A 21,979-nucleotide genomic window follows, 5' to 3' on the forward strand; every position below is an offset into this window, starting at 1 on the left:
TTGCTTTTGTTTTGTTTTATCCAGATTGTGTGCTCTGTTCTTACAGATTTTCTCCAGACATCTTGCCAGAAACAGAGAGTTGGATTTTATTGAGGGAAATTACTTGACAGATAACTTGGAGGGCATATTCCAAAGGCTTAGTGATTAGACTGATGGGTTAGAGAGAGGGAAATGTCTGGGCTGACTCCCACATTTCTGGCTTAAACATATGGAAGGGTGCCCTACGTTCACTGAGATAAGACACCTAAAATGAGTCATCAGTTTTGTGGGAAAGATGATGAGTTCAATTTTGAACACATATTGTTTGTTATGGCAGATAAAACTAACTTTCAGCTTTTATTTGTAAAGTGGAAATAATACCAACTTTACAACATAGTTTTTCTGGTTAAATATAATAATGAATGTGAAAATCTTAGTAAACTCCAAGGGGCAATATATGTACTAGATACTTAAAAATCTTGCCCCCCTCCCCAAAGCTAATTGATCCGTAGAGGTACTTAGAGTCTTCTTTATAGTATAAGGGTACTGTAAAAAGTTCATGGGAAGATTCACACAATTTTTCAATTTGGTTTTTCCACAAACTTTTTAAAGTATTCTTGAACATTGGAACAATGAATAATATGGTGTGATAACAACAAAACAAGGAGAAATAAGTTTCCAGGCAGTTATGAGCACTAAAAGGCTTTCCCACAACACATAAACCATTTCTTAAAGGATGATTTATCAGCCCAACTAAAAAATGTGATGCTTTAAAAGAACTGAAGTGGAATCAGTCATGCGGTTATTGTGTGAGCCACAATTATTTCCCTTCTGATTATTAAGGACAGTGGGATGCACAAAAGATGGACAACATAGGTATCTAGATTTGGAAAGTAATTTTATGAGCTAAAAAATAAATTGTCAAAAGTTTTTATTTTATTGTGGTAAGAACACTTAACATGAGATCTAGCCTCAAAAGATTTTTAAGATCACAGTACAGTATTGTTGTCTATATGCACAATGTCTTAGAGCAGATCTCTGGGCTGTATTCATCTTACATTACTGAAATTTTATACCCATTTAATCAATGAGTATACTGATATATTTTTCCCTCCTACCAGCCCCTGGCAACCAACATTCTCCTCTGTACTCCTATGAATTAGACTATTTAAGATACTCACATAAAAGTGAAATCATGCTGCATTTGTCATTCTGCGTCTGGTCTATTTCACTTAGCATAATGTCCTCAAGGCTCACTCTTGTTGTTGCATATGACAGAATTTCCTTCTATTTAAAAACTGAATAATATTCCATTGCATGTATATACCACACTAGAAAATAAATTTTTATTAGAGAATTAAAAAAAAAAACAAACCCAAAACCTTAATTCCTCAGAGGAAGTAAGACTGAAAAGCCCTTAAATGGGTAGGGTAAGGAGTCCTGTAGTCCAGAGCTCTCTCAACTGCCTGGCTCAGCATACTTGTGTGCTGCAAATAGGTCACAAGTGTGCCTGGTCTTGAGCGGTGGAGTTGGGAAGCAGAAATGAAAAAGTCCTTTCGCTTCCAAAAACAGTATGTATGAGAAGTGCCTGTCATGTAAATATAAAGAATCTTTTTCAGGAAGATAAATGAACAGGGATTTTACCTTCCTACCAAAAGAAGAAAATGAAAAGGGGAAAAAAATTCACAGAGAGTTACCTCTGGCAATGAACAGTCCTTTCCTGTTTATCCCAGTGTGCCCTATGAATATTATTTTCTATTTATGTCACAGCAAGTAAATGTTTGGGACAAAGTGCTATAGATAGCTACTTTTAAGCTTTTCATTCAGATTTTCTGCCTCTATTTTTACCTGATATTCCTTTAAAAAATTTGTAACAAAATACAACATATGTAAATTACGTGAATAATACATTTACAGATTGATGAATGGCCACATTGAACACAGTCATCATGAATAGAGTATTTCCAGTACTCCAGAAACCCTGCTTTTGACCCCTTCTGGTCACTAGCTAATACATTTACAGATTGATGAATGGCCACATTGAACACAGTCGTCATGAATAGAGTATTTCCAGTACTCCAGAAACCCTGCTTTTGACCCCTTCTGGTCACTAGCTCTTCCCAAAGGCAGCTACTAACCTGATTCTAACCACCTTGGTTTTGACAATTTTTGAACTTTAAATAAACAGAATTATAGTGTGTTTTTTTCATTGTGGACTTCTTTCGCTTAACAGTATTTTTGTGAAATTCATCCATGTTGTTATGTGAGGTTGTAGTTTATCTTGTTGGTCTGTAATGTTTTGTTATATATGAGTGTATTGTGCATCACTTACCTCTTCTGTTAAAAAATAATTGGACTGTTTTTAGTTTGGGGGCTATTTCAAATAGTGCTACTATAAACATTCTTTTACATATATTTTGGTAAATGCAGTTATTCATATTGGGTATATATACATATCCTTTAATACATGATGCTAAATAATTTTCAAAGAAGCAGTCCTAGTTTACACTGTACAAAACTAGATGACAGTTCCAGTTGCTCCACATTTTTACCAACACCTGGTATTGTCAATCTTTTAAATTTTAGCCATTTTGGTAGATGTCGAGGTATTACATATGTTTTTTATTAGTATTGTTCTGATATCTAAAAGTATAGCTAATGCTCCACATCATTCATCTCTTTTTCCTCCCTCTCCAGAGATAACCAAAATCTGAAGTTAATATTTCTAGGCATATTTTGGTATGTTTACTAGATGTGTATGTATCCATAGTGTATACAATTGTTTTTTTGCTTTACAATTTTACATATATATTGTAATAATATATTGAAATTATACGTATATAATTTCAACTTAATTTTTCTTTCATTAAACATGTTTTGGAATTACTCATGTTGATACTTACAGATTAAATTCATGAATTTTTATTGCTATGTAGATAGCATATATTTTATTCCTTACCCTAGTAGAAGATAGGTTATTTAAAATTTTTGCTGTTAAACAGTGCTATGACATACTTGTGTATTCATGCACAAAATTATTATGGTAGAGACCTAGAAGGGGAAGTGCTGAATCTTTGATTTTGCACATATTTTTCTCTTTAATCAACATTGTGAAATGGCTCTCCAAAACAGACTTAATAATTTATACTCTCACCAGAATTTCTTAAAATTTGTTTCTCCTCCTTTCCTCAATATTTTTGTATTAGTCCATTTCTGTTGCTTATAACAGCAATACCTGAAACTAGGTAATTTGAAAAGAAACAATATTTATTGCTTACAGTTTTAGAGGCTGGGAAGTCCAAAGTCCAGGGAACACATCTGGTGAGGGCCTTTTCTTGGTTGTGGCTCTATAGTGATGTAGGGTGTCACATGGCAAAAATGGCAGGAGCAAAGGGAATAACATTCTCACTCTCCTTTTAAGGTCATCAGAACCATGCCTATGACCACCATTAAACCATCAATGAATTAATCCATCCACTAGGGCATGGTCCTCACAATTTAATCACCTCTTCAAGGCCCCACCTTTCAACTACCATAATAGTATTTCTCACCCTCTTAACTTTGTCTCAGTGGGAGTTAAGTTCCTAATACCTGGAACCTGGGGGAATGCAGTTTAATCCATAGCACTTTGAATTGCTAGGCTTTTAAATTTTGACCAATCTGGCGGGTATTAAATGGTATCTCATTGTAGTTTTGATTTGGATATTTTAAATACTATCTAGATTTTCTCTTCTATAAAATCTCCTGTTCATATCTTTGCCTATAATTTTTTGGGGTTGTTTGCAGTTTTCTCACTGAATGGTAGTTCATTTATTCTGTATACAACTATTTTGTCAGTTACATGGGTGTCAAAACTCATCTTCCTCATTTCTGATTTGCCTTTTTATTTTGTTTATGATGTTTTCACTCATGCTGAAGTTTTAAATTTCAATTTAGTTGAATTCATTATCTTCTTTAAATTTTTGCTTTTTATGTCTTATTTAAGAAATCATTCCTACCTCAATATCATAAAGGAATTCTCCTACAGTTTCTTATAAAAGTTTCATATTTTTACTTTTATATTTAGGTCTTTAATCCATCTGGAATTTATTTTTATGTGTACTGTTAAATGGGGATCTAATTTTATTTTTCTCCATATGGGTAGCCAATAGTCTCCACAATACATCTTTTCTCACTAATGCTAATACAACATAAACCATTTACTAAGTACCCAAATTATGTGAGCCTGTATCTAGGTTTTCTATTCAATTACATTTTTCTATTTGTTGACATATGACTCTATATGTCAACGTTTTAATTACTGGAGCTTTATTATAAATAAAGGTATTCTTTTGTTTGTGTTTAAAATTGTCTGGGCTTTTTGTGGTTCTTTACTCATCCTCATGAATTTTAGGATCAATTCATCAAATCCCATTAAAAAACTCTGTTAAAATTTGATTTGAATTGCATTGAATTTATAGAATATTTAAGTTCCTTGTAGTTTTCATACCCCAAATTGTTTATTATAGTTTTGTTGTTTTATACAGATAATATTTTAGACTTACCCTGTGCTGTGGACTGAATGTTTCCCCCAAATTCATTGAAGCTTAAATTGTGTCCCTTAAAGTTCCAAGTATCAGAAACTTGGCCCCCACTATGACAGCGTTGATATGGTGGAAAATCCTGTTATGGTAATTGAAAGGTGGGTCCTCAGATAGGTGACTGGATTGCAAGGGCCATGCCCTAATTCATGGGCATGGTGCTGAGGGCTTTAAAAAGACAGCATGTGACAGTCTGTCTCTGCTCTGCCATTCTGCCACATGAGACCCCTGCTTTACTGCCAAGGAAGACCCTTACCAGATATGTTTCCTGGATTTTGGACTTCCTAACCTTCAAAACTGTAAGCAATTCATTTCATTTACTTACAAATACAGTTCCAAGTATTTTCATCATAAGCAACAGAAATGTACTAATATACTCCATACATTAAATGAATCAATTACCCACTATTAGTCGTTGTATCATACTTTTTTCTTCTGAATTCCAGTTTCATCTTCCTGAAGTACACCTAATGGAATTCACTGAGTGTTTATGAATGGTAAAAATTCTTTGTCTTTGTCTGAGTATTTCTTTATTTTGCCATCATTCTTTGGAGTGAATACTGGGAGTCACTACCCAAATCCTTCATAAATTAAGGACTTATTTACTGAGCTGAAAGTGCAGCAAGCTGACACAATTCAGCTGTCAGCCCTCTTCAGTAGTTTAGCCCAAGAACACATCCCTTTCCTTTGGCAGCCGTCATCCAATGACTGAATGTCAAAGGTCTATAATAGACCCAGTCCACTTGCTCTAACTTAAGATAACTCTGAAGGGACATTCCAACTTCAAAGCTGAGGCCTTCACTGAGACTACATTGCAGACCAAATCTTCCCTTAGTCCAATCCAGCTACCATCCCTCCCACAGGTGTTGCTCCCCAAACCACTCCCTAATAATACACTCTCTATACTCATTTCTGACTCAGTATGCTTTGTAGGGAAACTACCTAAGACAGTCAGTGCCAAGAGTGGTCCAAAAAAGTAGAAGCTAGATGGAATTTATGATTTGAGTTATAAACCACCTAATTGTCAATGAGGACTCCCTCATAGGTGATGGTTTTAGGAGAGATAGACCTCGGCACAAGGTAACAGTGCAGTAGAAGTTAAAACTTTCATCAGTAATGCACTGGGACAGTATTCCAATGGAAGGTAATATACTACTGGCTGCAAGATATCATGCATTCAAGAAATATGAGGGAAATAGTAATCTGAGGGACACTGGCATTGACTGTTGCTAAGAAAAATAGATTCTTTGGAAATAGCAAAAAGCTGACAATGGTTAATTGACCATTACAATCTAAGAGTAAAATCCAGAAGGCCTCTTTGGTAGCAATTAAAGAGGCTTTTATCTCCTGCAGTGGGAAGGCAGAAAAAGCTGAGTAACAGGCTCAGCACTTGATCATAAGTGTGGCAGAGTTCCAAAGGAGATTAACTATGAAACCCAGCTAGGTTGCCTATGCCAAGGTCGGCGTGCTGGATTGGAAAGAAAGAGACCCTAATGCTGCGAGAGGATGGTCAGGCTTCAGTTAAGGATGGGCAGAGCACACAGCAGAGGAAGAGAATGTGGGAGAGTTAGCTCACAAAGGAATGGAATCCAGAAGGCACAGTGGAGATGAGAGACGGAGGGGGACAGTATGCAACTTCAGGCAATTGAAAGCACAACTTGTTCAGCAACCAAGAAAAGGATGTTAGGCACGGATGTAGGTAGTGGATAGGTTTCCAAAAGAATTAGGCAAGAATTTGCTGTTTTTGAGTCAACTGATCCAGTACCAAGTTGGTGAGTTTTTTCCTTTTCCTTTTAGATTTCTCCTTTTTCTGAAAAAACGAAATTTTGGGGCCTTCCGTTCCCTTCCTTACTTCCCTGTTTCCCATGCTCTCCCTGGCCTCACCTCCTTCCTCTTACAGGTCCTCTGCCCAGGAATGGGAGCCCCGCCCCCACGGGAGGGGGCGGGACCGGGGCGGAGCAAACAGAGGGGGCGGGTCCTCTCCCGTCGACGTGTGCCGTGAGGACGCTGTGACGTAAAAGGACATCCGGCCCTTCTCCTAGTGTCGGAAACCGGCTCTGTCAGCCTTCCTGGGTCTTAGTAGCTTCTTCCACGGGGTCCTGGTTCACAACTTGGAGTTACTGCTGCCACCGGCCGGCCTCACGCCCTTTCCCGTTCTTCTGTCCCCGGAGTGAGCCTGACCTCCCCGCGAGGGTGAGCGAGGTCGGGCCAGAGCGCCCGCGAGGTAGGGGGTCCCGCGGGCGGGTGACGGTTCCCCGAGCCGCGTGGCGCCTCCTCTCTGTCTCCTCTGGACGCTCCCTCCACCCCCTGGGTCCTCCAACTCCAGACTTCACTTCTAAAGCCGCAGTGACCCTTTGCCTGTGTCCATACTCGGTGACACGGGTAGTGTCCAGAAGAAGTTGGAGCGTTGCTCGAGAAGGGCTTGAAACCATTTAAGGCTGAGAAAAGGGATTCACTCTTTTTCATGTCCAAAACAATTGGAGGGGGAAAAAAAACTGAGGCTCATCCTTCTCAGCGGATTCACAAGACACCCCTGGGGACGCGTAAAATTCGACTGTATGATCACCTCATGATTATTTTCTGAGCTCCTGGGGTACCGTCTGGATTTTGACATTTTAAATATGGAAGGGCGCCCTACTGGCTTGGACTTTACCTAAGTAACTACTTATTAAATCTGGTGGCTCCGGCCGTATTTTTGAGTCGCTACCATCCTCCCTACCACTTGGTTTTTGGTTGGACATTCCATTCAGAAAACTAAAATTTAGAAAAATCTTGTTTTCTAGGAGTGGTGGTTCTTTCAACTAAGTGTTGAAAGTCGGTTTTAAAGTCCTTACTTTGTTATAACAAGGTACTTGAAAAAGTTCATGGGGAATTTCCTATTATCTTTCAATTCTTTTTTCTTCGAACTTTTTGAAGTACCCCTGTAAATAGTAAACATACATTCTTAAACATATATTTGAACTCTGTTAAAATTAGAGTCGTATGCTCACTGCATGTAGAGAGAAGAGTAGTTTTCAAAGAGTCAAAACAAGTGTAATATCTACATCTTTTCAGAGAATGGTTTGACTTTGTAGTTTATGGTGTCATTTGTTGACTGTTAGATGTTTTATTTAGATATTACATAGGAAAAATACTTTAAGTTTTGGCAGTATCAGGTCATCTGAATTTATAGCTCAAAAAAGTGATTTAAAGTGAATAAATAAGGCACTTTAAAATGATTTCTTATTAATGTTATATGCCTAATGAATTTTTTTTTTTTAACGAGGGGCAGATACTTAGAAAAACTTTCTTAGTGGGTAAAAGAAACTACTGTACTTTGGCTTTTAGGATAATTTTTTTGGTTTCAACATTTTGTAGAATTGCCTAGTGCAAATAAATGCCTTATTTTAAAATCATTACTTTATTTTCGAAAAATGTGTGCTTAATGTTTCATAAAGGCTTAAAATGTGCTTAGCCATAAGAACGACAGAGTTGTATTTAAAATTTGGATAATAACAGTACTTCATTATACTATTTCTTAGTTTATTAAAATAGTAAATGCAACCAGGCAATTATATCTTTTCTGTTCTCTTCTGTAGAAAGAGGGGGAAATGCCTAAAAAAAAGACTGGTGCGAGGAAGAAGGCTGAGAATCGCCGGGAACGTGAAAAACAACTGAGAGCCTCAAGGAGCACTATAGATTTAGCTAAACATCCATGTAACGCTTCAATGGTAACAGCTTTTTTGATATTTGTTGATATTTGAGAAGTGATACAGTATTTTATCTGAAATACACCTGAGTAAAATTTCAGTGTATAGAGTGTTCCTGCAGATATTTTATTACTGAATTTGAAATCTGTGTTAGAGGCACATTCATCGTTTCCAGGTAGCAATGATTTGTTTGATTTTTTGTTATTTATAAAATGTAAGGTACTGCCTCAGATATTATTGGTGATGAATAGATATTGAACAAGAATATATAAAAGGAACTGTGTAACATTTTCCAGCCTCTCTAGCCTTATATGCCTTAACTCAATTTGTCTTATCAGTTGGGTTTTTATTATTTTCTCTTAGCAGTTCTTAACTCATTTGATTTCTTTTTTTCTGAACTTTTCATTTTTCCTGACATCTCTTTTGGCTTCCTGTTGTTACCTTATCTGCATATGTTGAGTGTGTTAGTCCTGATGATTTCTGGGCTGCTCTGAATGGTGAAAGTTGTGAAAAAGCAAAATATTACTATGTCATCATTATCTCTTTCCTTTCTTTGACTGTGTTTCTCTGAGTTATCCCATTTCTCCTTGTTTTCACTCCTCTACCTTTTCTATTCCCACTGTTTCTCTTGATTTTTTTTCTTTTTTTTTGTTTCATTGAACATACATGAAGTGCTTAATGTGACTTAATTTAGCAAATGTTATTGTCCATCTGTTCTGTGCCAGGTACTGTATTAAGCACTGTGGGGAATACGTAGATGAGTGACATGGTCCATGTTTTCTCAAGCTTATAGCTCAGTTGTGTTGTGTATTACTTAGGACTTGTTTGTTTATAAATGACAGAAATCCAACTTAGATAACTTTATAGAAAAGTAGTCTATTGAATGCATAAAGGGGGAGGATATAGCTGGGATTCAGGATAACTTGTAGTTCCATTTTTGCTTTTGTTTCTTTTACTCTGGTTGTTTGGCTTCATAGTTACTGATGGCTTGCATTTCTCACATCATATTGTTGCAGTCAGAGAAGGAAAGAACTGATAGGTTGAGCTTGAGCCAGTACCCATCCCAGGACTAATGTTTATGGGGAAGGGAGGCAGGATTACAAAGCACAGATGTGACAGTGGGGGCTCCCTTCTGTGTGAGGTGTGCTGGGGAGACAAAACAATAAATGACTGACCTATGTAAATATATATATAATGAGAGCTAGATTTTGGTAAGTGCTTCAAAAAGGTGCAATGTATTCATTAGAACTAAGAGGTGATAAAGTTGGGTGTGTGTGTGTGGGGGGGTGCAGTTCACAGAGGAGGTGGGATTATTACCAGAACTTTCAACAGGTAGAGATTGCAAGGAGGGACTTTTCAGGAAAAAGTGTTAGGATAAGGCATGGAGAAGAGACAGTTGAGGAGTGGCTGACCAATAGTGACTTGAATCTAAAGGGAACAGGCAAGCAAAATTTGAAAAGTGGTTAGGGATCAGATTGTGGAGAGCTTTTAAAGTCATATTTAGGAATCTGGATTTTGTGTGGGCTTTATTATTTTGTGTTCTCTGTTTCTTGTGTGCATGCTGTAGTATTTGATTCCTTAAAAAACAATAGAAAAACAAACCACCACTGTATTTAGCCTCCTTTGTGATAATGCCACTTTTTCCTCCAGTGTGGTATGACCAGAGTATACTTTGTTGCATACCTTTTTTATTTAAGAATGTGCAGATGCTTGGGTGGGATTGGAAGGTTTGGAGTAGTGTCACTTAAATCTTAACATGAAAAACAGGATATTGGGTGTAATACAAGTAGATTTGTATTTTTTTATCCAGCAGAAAAATTAATGTGATATTTTTACATTTTACAGGAATGTGACAAGTGTCAGAGGTAAGTTTTATTTATTCTTTTTTCTATTTACATGTAATAAAATAGTCCCTCTGACCTTTTATCTGATATTGACTGTATTTTAAAATTTTATTTTACATGACAAGGCGGCAGAAGAATAGAGCATTTTGCTATTTTTGTAATTCTGTACAGAAGTTACCAATTTGTGCACAGTGTGGTAAGTATATGATGAGTAAGGATATGTTCCTATTCTTTTATCAAACATTTGTTTTGCAGTTTGAACCTGTGAGTTTGTCTTTATTGTTTACAATAATGTTATGCCTAATTGTTAATAAAATAACATACAGTGTTGTTTGGCCTCCCAAAGAACTATCACGTCTTGGTTTTGCCTCTTTGATGTAATGCTGGAAAGTAGTTAAGGTACAATTTACATGTAGGTTACTAACAAGTTGTTTTAAACATTAATAGATTTGATTTCAGGCTAATAACATTTGGTGATTCTGAATTTTTTATTACACCACCTTAGTCACGTCAATATCCATTTGTTTACTTTTCTATAATTTGATTCCTGCTTAAATTGCCAACCGTCTGTTAGACTATTGAGAATAATTTTACTCCACATTTACCTGGTGCTTATTTTGTGATCAGTTGGGTTAGGGTTAGGGTTAGTTTGGTACTTATCATGTGATTCTTGAATTTCCTCAAATGTATTCCCCAATGATTGAAATACAGTTCCTAAGTCATGTATCCAGTTCCCAAATATAGGTGGAAACTTTTACGGTGAAATGATTATTCAAAATAAAACTAAATGGTGGTTTATAAAGCAGCAAGATTAGTGTTTCCCAAATAGTCTTCCACAGTCTACTGAGATATAAAAGGTATTTCTTGAAAAAATATATACATTTGAGAAATGCTGCATGATTCATCCCTTCATTCCCATCTGGGAGATTTTTGTTACATACTTATATATTAAAAGTGCTGAAGAACTGCAGTATAGAAACCTAATTAACTTTATTCACTCCACAGTTGCCCCCTAAATTTTATTTGGACAGATATCCTTTATTTATGGGATAAATAAGGTGGAACAATTTGGGAAATGCTTGCTTAAATGAGTTTATGTTTTATAATATGGAAGAAAGTTAGTCGTGGTTAGGGCTACATCCTTGGATATTTCTAGTGTAGTTCTGACTTTCAAAGAAGACTTATTTTAGTTCTACAATTAATGAAAAAGAGAAAACTGGCCTAGATGTAATACTCATCTGACAGTTTTTATATCCTTATTTTACAAAAGGTTAATGTAGAACGAGAAAATAGATTTTATGGAAGATTAAGAGATGAGGTCTTGTTAGGACTTTGCTATATTTTCAGTGTCTCTGGGCTTGAATTTTGTAGTGCTGTACATGGATGCATTTTCCACTTATTGATTCTTAAACTTAGTATTAGACAATGAACAGTTGAGTAGCTGCTGCCTCTCATTTCCAGTTTCTCTTTCTTTCCATTTCCTCTTTTCTAACTTTGTTCCTTAGGAAATCAAGATAATATAAAATTAAGTATCTTGTTTCATTTGTGTTCTGTTCCACTTTGTGTAGTCTCAGATGAGTGATTAATATGTCATCATTAATCCTCACATAGTATTTGATACATTGATTTCCTGACTGTTTTTTGGGTTGATAATTTGCTGCTAGATCAGACCTCTTGTGGCTGTGTTGTGATTTTTAGCTGTATCAGTGTACTCTTATTTTTTGTACTCACTTAGGCACTATTTCAAAATTCTGTTTACCTGTGATAAACAAGTTGCATACTCATGGTTTGGTTTGGTTTGGTTTGATTTGAGGTGTTTTGTGGAAAGAAGTGATAACTTCAAATCAGACTGTTTTTATTGTGAATTATAAAAAGTAAAATTTATTTTAAAGCATGGTTTTTAAAAATCTTTTTTGATTTATCTGAAAATTTGATTGGATTTTAAACTGTTAAAATGATCATTAGATTACAAAGCATAATCTGCAATTTCTGATTTTACTACAGACATGAATTAGCATAAAAATTACTTTATTGTATAGTACATTTTTACAGATTTATTAATATATTTCTAATCTCAAAAGATCTGATTCAGGTAATGAGATCTCAGTTATGTCCATTTTCTCTTTATAGTTATGTAAGCAGTAAATGACACTGATTTCATTCCATTTGTTTTTAAATTATTTCCATAGGAACTTGGGCTAGATAAAAAGAGGAATTAGTGAATTTTGTATGTATTACTTTGCAAGACTAATAGTGCAAGTTTTTTTCTTTACTAGGGAAAACAAAGTGCATGATGAAGTCTTCAGACTGTGTCATAAAGCATGCTGGTGTATACAGTACTGGCCTTGCAATGGTGGTAAGCGTCTTGTCATTATCTCTTAGACTGTAGGTTTCCAAAGATAATAAAAAGTCATTCTGTTCTGTGATTTTATGCTTTAGGTCCACATTTTAGTCCATGAGGAACATAATCCTATTTTTATGTTAAATGGAATATTTTATTTATGGTAACTTTTCCAAAAACATATAATTTTCTATCATGAGAAAGAAGTGTATAGTTTTCCCTTTGCTTTTTCTTTTGATTTATAGCCAACTTTTGTATAGTGTGGATAGCTGTTGGTGAAGTAGTTTTTCAGAGAACCTTCTTTAATTTTGGCTTAGAGAGAGCAGTAAAACCTTTTAATGAAGCTTCCTGCTATCATTGAGAGTTGATAAATTGCTAAGTGAATACCATTTTGATGGTTGCTATTGATTAAACGATGGTTGCAGCTGGTGACAATGATTGAGTTTTCTTGTTCCTTGATTGCAGGGTGCAATATGTGACTTCTGTGAAGCTTGGGTTTGCCATGGTAGGAAATGCCTCAGTACCCATGCCTGTGCCTGCCCTCTTACTGACGCTGAGTGTGTTGAATGTGAACGAGGTGTATGGGACCATGGTGAGTGATTAGATACATACAGTGAGCTTTGTTATATGTGAAGGCTGACTTTTAAACATTATGAATGCTATTTTTAATATTTTTTTTCATCATACTGTCAATCCTAGCTACTGGTACTGTTTTGATTATCAGTTTAGTTGGAAGTGGGATTTATACCAACAGTAATAGTCAGTGATGGTATTGTTTATTTAAGCATGTAGGGAAGGGAGTTGTGGGGGAGCAGATAGTCTCTTTGAGCAATGTGAGTGTTATATGAGTAGCCAGGGGATAATGGGAATCCGCTTTTTTATGATTCAATTTCAAATACTTTAACAGATTTTATTTTGGCTTTTACCAGAACAAACATTGCTGTGCAATTTTGGTGTTCCTCTGAAATAACTTGCCATCTCTTCTAAGCAGTTTTATATATAAGATTTTTTTATATTAAAGTTTATTGTATTTACATTTTTTGTTTTTTTTTCTTTTTTAATCTAATAGGAGGCCGAATATTCAGTTGTTCTTTTTGCCATAACTTTCTCTGTGAAGATGATCAATTTGAGCATCAAGCCAGCTGCCAGGTTTTGGAAGCAGAAACATTTAAATGTAAGTTTTTTGATATTAGATGTTCTTTATACCCCAGGTTCTGAATAGTATGAGTTAAACTTAGTAAAAAAAGAATCAAGATTTGTATGCTGCTCTTATAAACTGTATTTTAACTCAGTATCTATTTTCTGTTTCTAGAAAAAATTCAGAACACATAGTCCTAAGTTTTTCAACAAGGAATTCAGTGACATTATTTGGGTCAGTTCTGCATTTTGTAGGCTTTAGCAGGCATTGCAGGACTTACAGCATCCTGGTCCTGAGTACCATTTTTTTATTTTCTTTTTTTTGATCAGCTCGCTGGTATGGGCACCCGAACCTTTGACCTTGGTGTTATAACGCCACGTTCTAACCAATTGAACTAATTGGCCAGCCCCCAAATGTCATTTTTACCTTTAAGTTATTATAACAGTCAAACCCTGTCCTCTCCCCACTTAACCATTTCCAAGTGTCCTCAAGTAAATGCTACCACCCTTAGTTTATTTCTGCTAGTTGGTTTCAGTGATTTTTTAGACAGGAGTATGCATCAGAAATACTAGTGGAGTTTTTTTAAAAAATACAGGTGCTCAGGCCTCATCCCTGGAGATTCTGTCTTTATGTCTGTGGTGGCATCTGTATTTAACCTGCATCTGCTTGGCATTTGTACTTAACCTGAATACACAATTCTTATGCATTTTCCAGTTGAGAACCAATCTTACTGACTGGGTTGAGGTTAACTGAAATGGGAATCCATATAAAGCATTAATGTGTGATACCTGGAACTTTGAAAACCCTTATTAAATAGTAGTTATTATCATAGGAAAAAGACTGCAATTCCCCAGGTATTCACGCCCTTGAATATATATATATACACATGAATATATAATTCTTGCAATATTTATGTAGAAAATTCTCAAAGATATTATCATAGGAAAAAGACTGCAATTCCCCAGGTATTCACGCCCTTGAATATATATATATATACACATGAATATATAATTCTTGCAATATTTATGTAGAAAATTCTCAAAGATTAAAAGAGCATTTTGAAGTATGTAGCATTGTTGAGCCTTTCTTAGGCTTTTGCAGAATATATAATATAAAACTTGAATCATTTTATTTGGGGCTTGGGAGCTTTGTGTGTTTTATAGCATTTGAACCCAAAGGACAGGCAACTGTGAGTGATAAAGCTATAATTCCATCAAGAGCTTTTAGTGATTCAATAAAAGGCGAAGGAAAAATACAAGAACTGAATAATTGACAGGATTTTAAGATGGATCTATCTCCCACAGGTGTTTCATGCAATCGGCTTGGTCAGCATTCGTGTCTCCGTTGTAAGGTATACTTAAGTATTTTTTCTTTTAAGATTTTGTTTTCAATCCCTCTCCTCCTCCACCAGTCCTTGGATTATTTCTAGCTGTAATTAATCCATAACAGACCTTAAAAATTATGTAATTTATTTTCGATTTTGTGGAATTGAAGTGGAGAAAGCTTAAGTGACTTTCCAGTGGTCATCCATTTGGTTTGTAGCCGAATTGCCACTACTGCACATGTTTCCGGGATCCTGGCTCAGCGATTTTTACACCAATGTTTATGGAGAACATTTTGACCAAAGTTTTGGTAGTATATTTTAATTAATGTCAAGATGCATATGCTTAGAAGAGTTTGTGTAAAGTGAAGATTTTCATAATACTCTTGTTTCCTTAGAACTTGTCTCCAGAATTTCTCTTTGTCAAAGATTACCAAACAGATACAGCCAATTCATTTTCTCTCAGCAACATTCCTCTCTTTCTTACTTATATTCCTAACGTAATCTCTTATTTTTCTTCCAATCCTGCTCCAGTTTTACCAGAGGCTTTCAGTTCGTTGAAGATGTTCATGCTGTCAAGCTTTTAGGCGTTGTCTACACTGTTTTCTCTGGCTAGACCTAACTCATATCTTTGCTTACCCTACTGCACACCCATTCTCCTTCAGATCTCAGCTAAGGCTTCATATCTCCAAGAAGCCTTTCCTGAATCCCATGTCTGGTTTAGTGCCCCTCCTTTGCACTTCCTTTTCAATGCTTAGTGTTTTGTAATTGCCTCTCCACTGTCTCCAGTTAGACTGTATACTATGTGAGAGTAAATAGGCTGTTTACAATTAGTCATTAGGGACCTTGTAAATACTCAAATATTTATAGATGAGTAAATGTATCCACACATCATACTCTCTATATTGTTAGTCACTCTACCTTGTGTTAGGTCTAAATTCAGGAAAGTTCTGGCAAACCTATTTCCCTTAAGAAATTGAAAGCAGGAGTATGACTAGTCCCAACAAAATTCCTAATCTCTCTGCCTTAACAAAACTGTATCTTTAAATTTACTTGAAATATTAAATGATGTCTTTTTATGTATTTTTAAATTTTTATATATTTATTTTTTTTTTACTTCTCCTTGTAGGCTTGTTTCTGTGATGATCATACAAGGAGCAAGGTATTTAAGCAAGAAAAAGGAAAACAGCCTCCTTGCCCTAAATGCGGACACGAAACTCAGGAGACTAAGGATCTTAGCATGTCAAGTAAGGCTATTCTTAAGATACCAGTGCAGTGATTTTGCTTTCACACTTAAAGTGTTTTTTTTTTCCTTTCTATTTTTCTTATCACCTCTTCTTGCTATTTGAGAAGATGAATGTGTTCTCCTAAGCAAGTAGAATTTTACAGCTTGGAAAATATGTGGGTAAAACTTTTTAATTTAAGAAATATACCAACATTCACTTCAATATTTGTTAATTGCGTCACTCAGTTAATGACAGAAAATACTGAAATTTAAGATTAGAAAAAATGATTCTTTTGTTTTTGCTTAGGCTTTCTTGTTAAATATTTGAGTAGCTATAAAATCCTGAATACTCAGGGCCGGCCCGGTGGCGCTCTGCTACAGTGCGCAAAGATGAATGTGTTCTCCTAAGCAAGTAGAATTTTACAGCTTGGAAAATATGTGGGTAAAACTTTTTAATTTAAGAAATATACCAAGATTCACTTCGATATTTGTTAATTGCGTCACTCAGTTAATGACAGAAAATACTGAAATTTAAGATTAGAAAAAATGATTTTTTTGTTTTTGCTTAGGCTTTCTTGTTAAATAATTGAGTAGCTATAAAATCCTGAATACTCAGGGCCGGCCCGGTGGCGCTCTGCTACAGTGCGCCGCTTGGGAGCGCGGCGGCGCTCCCGCCGAGGGTTCGGATCCCACATACAGACCGGTTCCCGCTCACTGGCTGAGCGAGGTGCGGGCGCGGCACCGAGGGTTGCGATCCCGTTGCCGGTCCCGGTCCCGGTCCGGTGCGGGCGCGACACTGAGGGTTGCGATCCGTTGCCGGACACGAAAAAAGACAAAAAAAAAAAATCCTGAATACTCAAGTGGTGGTAATCTTTAGTACTTGGAAGTCAGATTCATTCTGAATTCTTAAGTGTGTGGTATTTGAGCCGCTGTGCTTATTGTGTAATAAATCACTACAATAGGAAATTATTTTATAGTTTTTATATAGCTTTTTTATGAAGGAATAAGACTACTACAAATGTGCATATAGTAATGCAGCTCACAATTTAAAGAGAAATTTGACTACGAGACATACAAAGATGGAACCATAATTATAAATGACTCTGACAATACTTTAATCAAAGATGTAGTTATACAGTGAGGTGAGACTTGATTTTGCTGGTCTTATGCACTAAACTTTGTTTCGTGTAGCTACTAAGGCAGAAGAAATGAAAGGCTTTGTTTTCCAGGGTATCTGCATTATAAAATAACTATCTTAAGAAAAATGTAATTGACCAACAGGAGGGTATTTTAGTTTTTGACATGCTTTATTGTTTTTGGAGAGTTTTATTGGTCTAATTTTGTTTTCTGTTTCTAGATTAATGAAATGACACTGTAATCTTTATTATTTGTTATAGTGTGTATAGACTTATCACATGAGAAAATTAGGAAAATATGGTCAATTTTTTCATTTGGGAGTAAAACGCAGGCAATGAATCTTATGTAATTTTATATATTATAGAGGAAAATGAGGAGGTAGAAAAGTGGAATTAAGAAAAGTGCTGTGTGCATGTCTGTCTTTTGTAGCACGCTCGCTGAAATTTGGCAGGCAGACTGGAAGTGAAGAGGGTGATGGGGCTTCTGGGTATGATGTTTACTGGAAGAACCTTTCATCTGACAAGTGTGGTGATGCTGGCTACCACGATGAAGAGGAGGATGAGTATGAAGCAGAGGATGATGAAGAGGAAGAAGATGAAGGCGGAAAGGATTCAGATGCTGAGTCATCAGATTTGTTCACTAATTTGAATTTAGGAAGGACCTATGCCAGTGGCTATGCTCACTATGAGGAACAAGAGAACTAGGAGAGCTCCTTGCCCAATGGTGGCCATGTGTGAGAGGAGCAGGAATGTGTGTGCTTGATGTTAAAAAATACCGTCACTTAGGCTTGTGCAAAAGACTAGTCATACTTACCAGGCCAAGGAATAAATAGGGCATAGCATTTTTCTAGGAACTGATAATCAGGCTTATAGCATAAGAACTGTGAGTTTCAAATGTAAGGTGTTTATTGATCCAAGCAATTGAAGCATCGTGGATTGTATTGTTACTGATTTCAGTAATCTGGTAGGTTTTGCCAATTAGATAATTATATACCAGGATAGTGGAATAGGATGGTAATATATTTGTTTGAAATTAAATTGCTGTTTTTGTTTAAAAAACACTGCTTATAAATTCATGTGTTTGATTTTATAAAATGTAATGGGTAAAATGGATTACTATTTTTCCTTTTATGTCCTCGGAATGAAAGTCATTTATTGTTATAAATTTTCATTAAATATTCATGTTGTCTTAAGTAGTCATGATATGTATTTTAGCAATTGACTCATTCATCTCTTTCTTTATAAAATATGTCCTGAACAGTACCTATTACTAATACCTAAATGTATTGACAAAGGTGACTACTCAGCCATTTTTCAGAGACATAATATCAGAAATAGTATTATAGAAGTTTTACCCAGGAAATTTCATTTATCTTTGAATAAATCTAGTATTTCACTTATGTGCTTTTGATATTTAATTTCTTATTCTTAGTTTTTCCAACTTATTTTGGAAAGCATTCCAATATTTTTGTATGAACCATTTGCTTCACTTTTTGCCTAATGTGGAAATAGGTAGCAGAGATTAATTATGTGGTAGACAGAAAGGTATGCAGCCCAGGCTCCATTATTGATGGTAGGTGGAGAACAGACAGTTCCTGGCACAAGTTCCAGTTGTTACAACTTACACTGGCAGAGAATTGAGATGGTGTAGTGGTAGAAGAGAATGCATTATCTGACTGGCTGGCATTTTAGATGTATGGAGAAAATTGTAGCTATGAGGATAACAAGGTCGGAGGCTATTGCTAAACCATTCTTGTCCTGTGGAAACAGTGAACAGCTGAGGGCAATAAAAAGCAATGGAAAGCCAGGTGTGAAAGCTAGAGGGCCTCTGATTGCACGTGAAAAAGCTTTTTATCTCTTGCAGCAGGAGGGCTGAGAAAACCAAGGACCAAGCTCAAGACCTAATAGTGTGAATGGATAAACTTCAAAGACAGTTGCCAACCTAGGCAGGACTATTATGCCAAGGTGAGGGCACTGTTTGGGAAAACCTGAGACCCTGACAAGTAAGGTGGAAACATTAGAATGGATGCTGCTGAAGATTTTTACTCCACAGGCTCCTGAACTTTGTGAGCCTGGAGTCATAGCCCACCCCTCCCTGTTAAGGATGAGCCTTCCTCCACCCCATTCCAAAGCAGAATGACAACGAGGCTTCTTTTACCAGGCAATACATGCCCCCTATCAGGCCTTTCCCTGTCTCCAGGCAATTATAGTTAAATCATCTCCAAGCCTAAAATTAGGGTTAAGTAATTATAAGGTTAAGCAAAAATCAGTTGGAGAGGTGCTGTACCTGAAGTGGGAAGAAACAGACCATACCCCCAAAGAAATTGCAATTAGCCAGAATCTGTCTCCAGGCAATTATAGTTAAATCATCTCCAAGCCTAAAATTAGGGTTAAGTAATTATAAGGTTAAGCAAAAATCAGTTGGAGAGTTGCTGTACCTGAAGTGGGAAGAAACAGACCATACCCCCAAAGAAATTGCAATTAGCCAGAATATACTAGAAAGAACCAGCGGAGTATGATTGAGACTGGAACCAGAGTTCTTAATCAAGAGGATCAGATCATAAAATTAGAGAGTTTGATGGCAGTCCCCATGCAGGATAAGAGCTATCTTAAGTTAGAGAGTTTTACACACTGGTTAGGATCTTGGGAGATCATACGAACTCCTTACCAGGATGGTTTCTAGAAGCATAGAAAAAGCATTGGCTCATTTTGAGCAAAGTTAAGTGCCAGGATTACTGTGACAGATGGTAGAAGAAAAGATTTAAAAGGTTGAGGGAAGTGGGTGTGCTGGAATGGATAAACTGGCTGGAATATCCATCAGGTGATTATGTTTTATGGGAAGGCTCAGTGGATACACCATTTAACAAGGCCATGGAGACATGCACTGATGACAAGGCACGAGCATCACTAAAAAGTTTTGTGGTAGCTCTGTAGGCCATTTCTGACAGTGGGAAAGAATGATTATAGAGCTCAGATTGCTGAAGGCAATGCGTGCTAAAACTCTGAATAATAGTGGCCAAGCAGCAGTGCCTAACTGCCCCAAATCAGGGGGTCACAAGTAATGACTATCAAGGGGGGAGTGGTAGTCAAGGGGAACTAACCTGCAGAGACATATAGAGAAGGTTAATACAACGTAGCACCTTTATGGACAAAATAAATGGTTGTCCAACAAGAGTCCTACTGAGTTTGCACCGTTAGAGGAAATCAAGCATGGATGACAGGGAGGTTGAGGGGGGTCACCCCAGTAAAAAGTTCTCTTTGTATTCGTCTGTTTTCTGTTGATATAATAGAATACCACAGACTGAGTGATTTATAAAGAAAGATTTATTAAAGTTCTGGATGGTGGGAAGTCCAACATCAAGGTGCTGGCATCTAGAGAGGGCCTTCTTGCTGTGTCATCCCATGACAGAATGCAAAAGGGCAGGAGAGCACATGCAATAGAGGGAAGGGGGCCAAACTCATCCTTTTTTCTGGAACCCCCTCCTGTGATAGCTAACACACTACTGCAAAAATGACATCAATCCACCTCCTACTCCCCACCTCCCAGCACTGTTGTATTGAGGGATAAGTTTCCTGCACATGAACTTAGGAGAACAAGTTCAAACCATAGTACCATTCCATGCTCACTTTCTGGACCTGAGTCAGTTTTCAGAGAAGGAGCCTACTGACTGCAGAGGTGGTGGTGGTGGATGGCGGGGTCCTAGGAGGAAGGACTCTACAACACCATTGCATCTGTACAATGTAATAATTCTTTCAGTGCTTCCCTAAAGGGACCTACAACCATTTACTCTGGTAATTCTACCCTCAGGAAAGAGGGAATATAAGGCATTTTAAGGAGTGTTGGACGTAGATTCTGAATCAACATTGGTATCCAGAAACTTGGTGTTCTTGTTGCTTCCCTATTAGAGTGAGGAAGGAGTTTGTAAATAAAAGGAATCTCGGCCAAGTTAAGTTACAGTAGTTTCACTGGTGTGTGGAAGATTAAACAGAAACCTCTGAACCTGACCTTGTGCCTCCTACTCACTCCAACCAAGATATTAATAAAAAAAATAGCATCACCCGGAGTAATGGGAGAACTTAGTGCCACCCTTAGCGATCTTAAGAATACAGAGATGATAGTCTCATTACATCTACTTTTTCACCATTCTGGCCCCTGCAGAAACTAAATGGATCTTGGAAGATAACTATAGATGACTGCAAGCTCAACTGAGTAGTAGCCTTGATTGCAACTGCTATACGAGATGTGGTATCTTTGCTAGAGCAGATACATATTGCCCAGGCACATGGAATATCGTCTTGGTTTTTGTAACTGTATTCTCAGTCAGAAAAGGAGATCAGAAATAACTTGCATTCACATGGAATAGAAAAAATACATATTAACAGTTTTGTCCTTACGAACTTTATGCCACACCCCAAATTTTTAGGGTTTCAATGGTGAGAGACAGGCTGGTGCATCATGTTCAAAGTAAAAAAGAACTACATATACTACTTATCCTGAAGAAGAAAGCACAATGCCTGGTGAGCCTCCTTGAGTTCTGGAGGCAGCATACTTTACACCAGTGGATGGTGTTCTGCCCATGTACCAGTTGATGCAAAAGGCTGCCTGCTTTGAGTAGGGCCCACACCAGGAAAGGGCCCTGCAGCAGGGTTGGGTTGCAGTAGAAGCAGCCCTACTTTCTAGACTATAGAGTAGATGCTATAATTATGGAGATATTATTGATGTGAA

At 36.8% G+C, this 21,979-nt stretch overlaps 1 protein-coding gene across 2 annotated transcripts; it reads left to right on the forward strand.

Annotated features, from left to right (window-relative positions):
- The first annotated feature begins 6,686 nt into the window (after positions 1-6,686).
- Positions 6,687-18,366, forward strand: ZNF330 (zinc finger protein 330). 2 transcript variants are annotated; one of them, XM_008573625.1, is made up of 10 exons: positions 6,687-6,752; positions 8,138-8,269; positions 10,094-10,113; positions 10,218-10,288; positions 12,369-12,448; positions 12,899-13,025; positions 13,503-13,607; positions 14,876-14,922; positions 16,022-16,139; positions 17,684-18,366. In XM_008573625.1, the coding sequence occupies exons 2-10, from the start codon at positions 8,150-8,152 to the stop codon at positions 17,956-17,958; spliced, it is 963 nt and encodes a 320-aa protein (XP_008571847.1). In that variant the 5' UTR covers positions 6,687-6,752; positions 8,138-8,149; the 3' UTR covers positions 17,959-18,366. The 2 variants fall into 2 exon arrangements, with proteins under 2 accessions (XP_008571847.1, XP_008571846.1); XM_008573624.1 differs by having other exon boundaries at positions 6,693-6,783.
- Positions 18,367-21,979: the final 3,613 nt, after the last annotated feature.

Source organism: Galeopterus variegatus, unplaced genomic scaffold (assembly GCF_000696425.1).
Source record: "Galeopterus variegatus unplaced genomic scaffold, G_variegatus-3.0.2 Scaffold942, whole genome shotgun sequence".
In the NCBI taxonomy this organism is placed as follows: domain Eukaryota; kingdom Metazoa; phylum Chordata; class Mammalia; order Dermoptera; family Cynocephalidae; genus Galeopterus; species Galeopterus variegatus.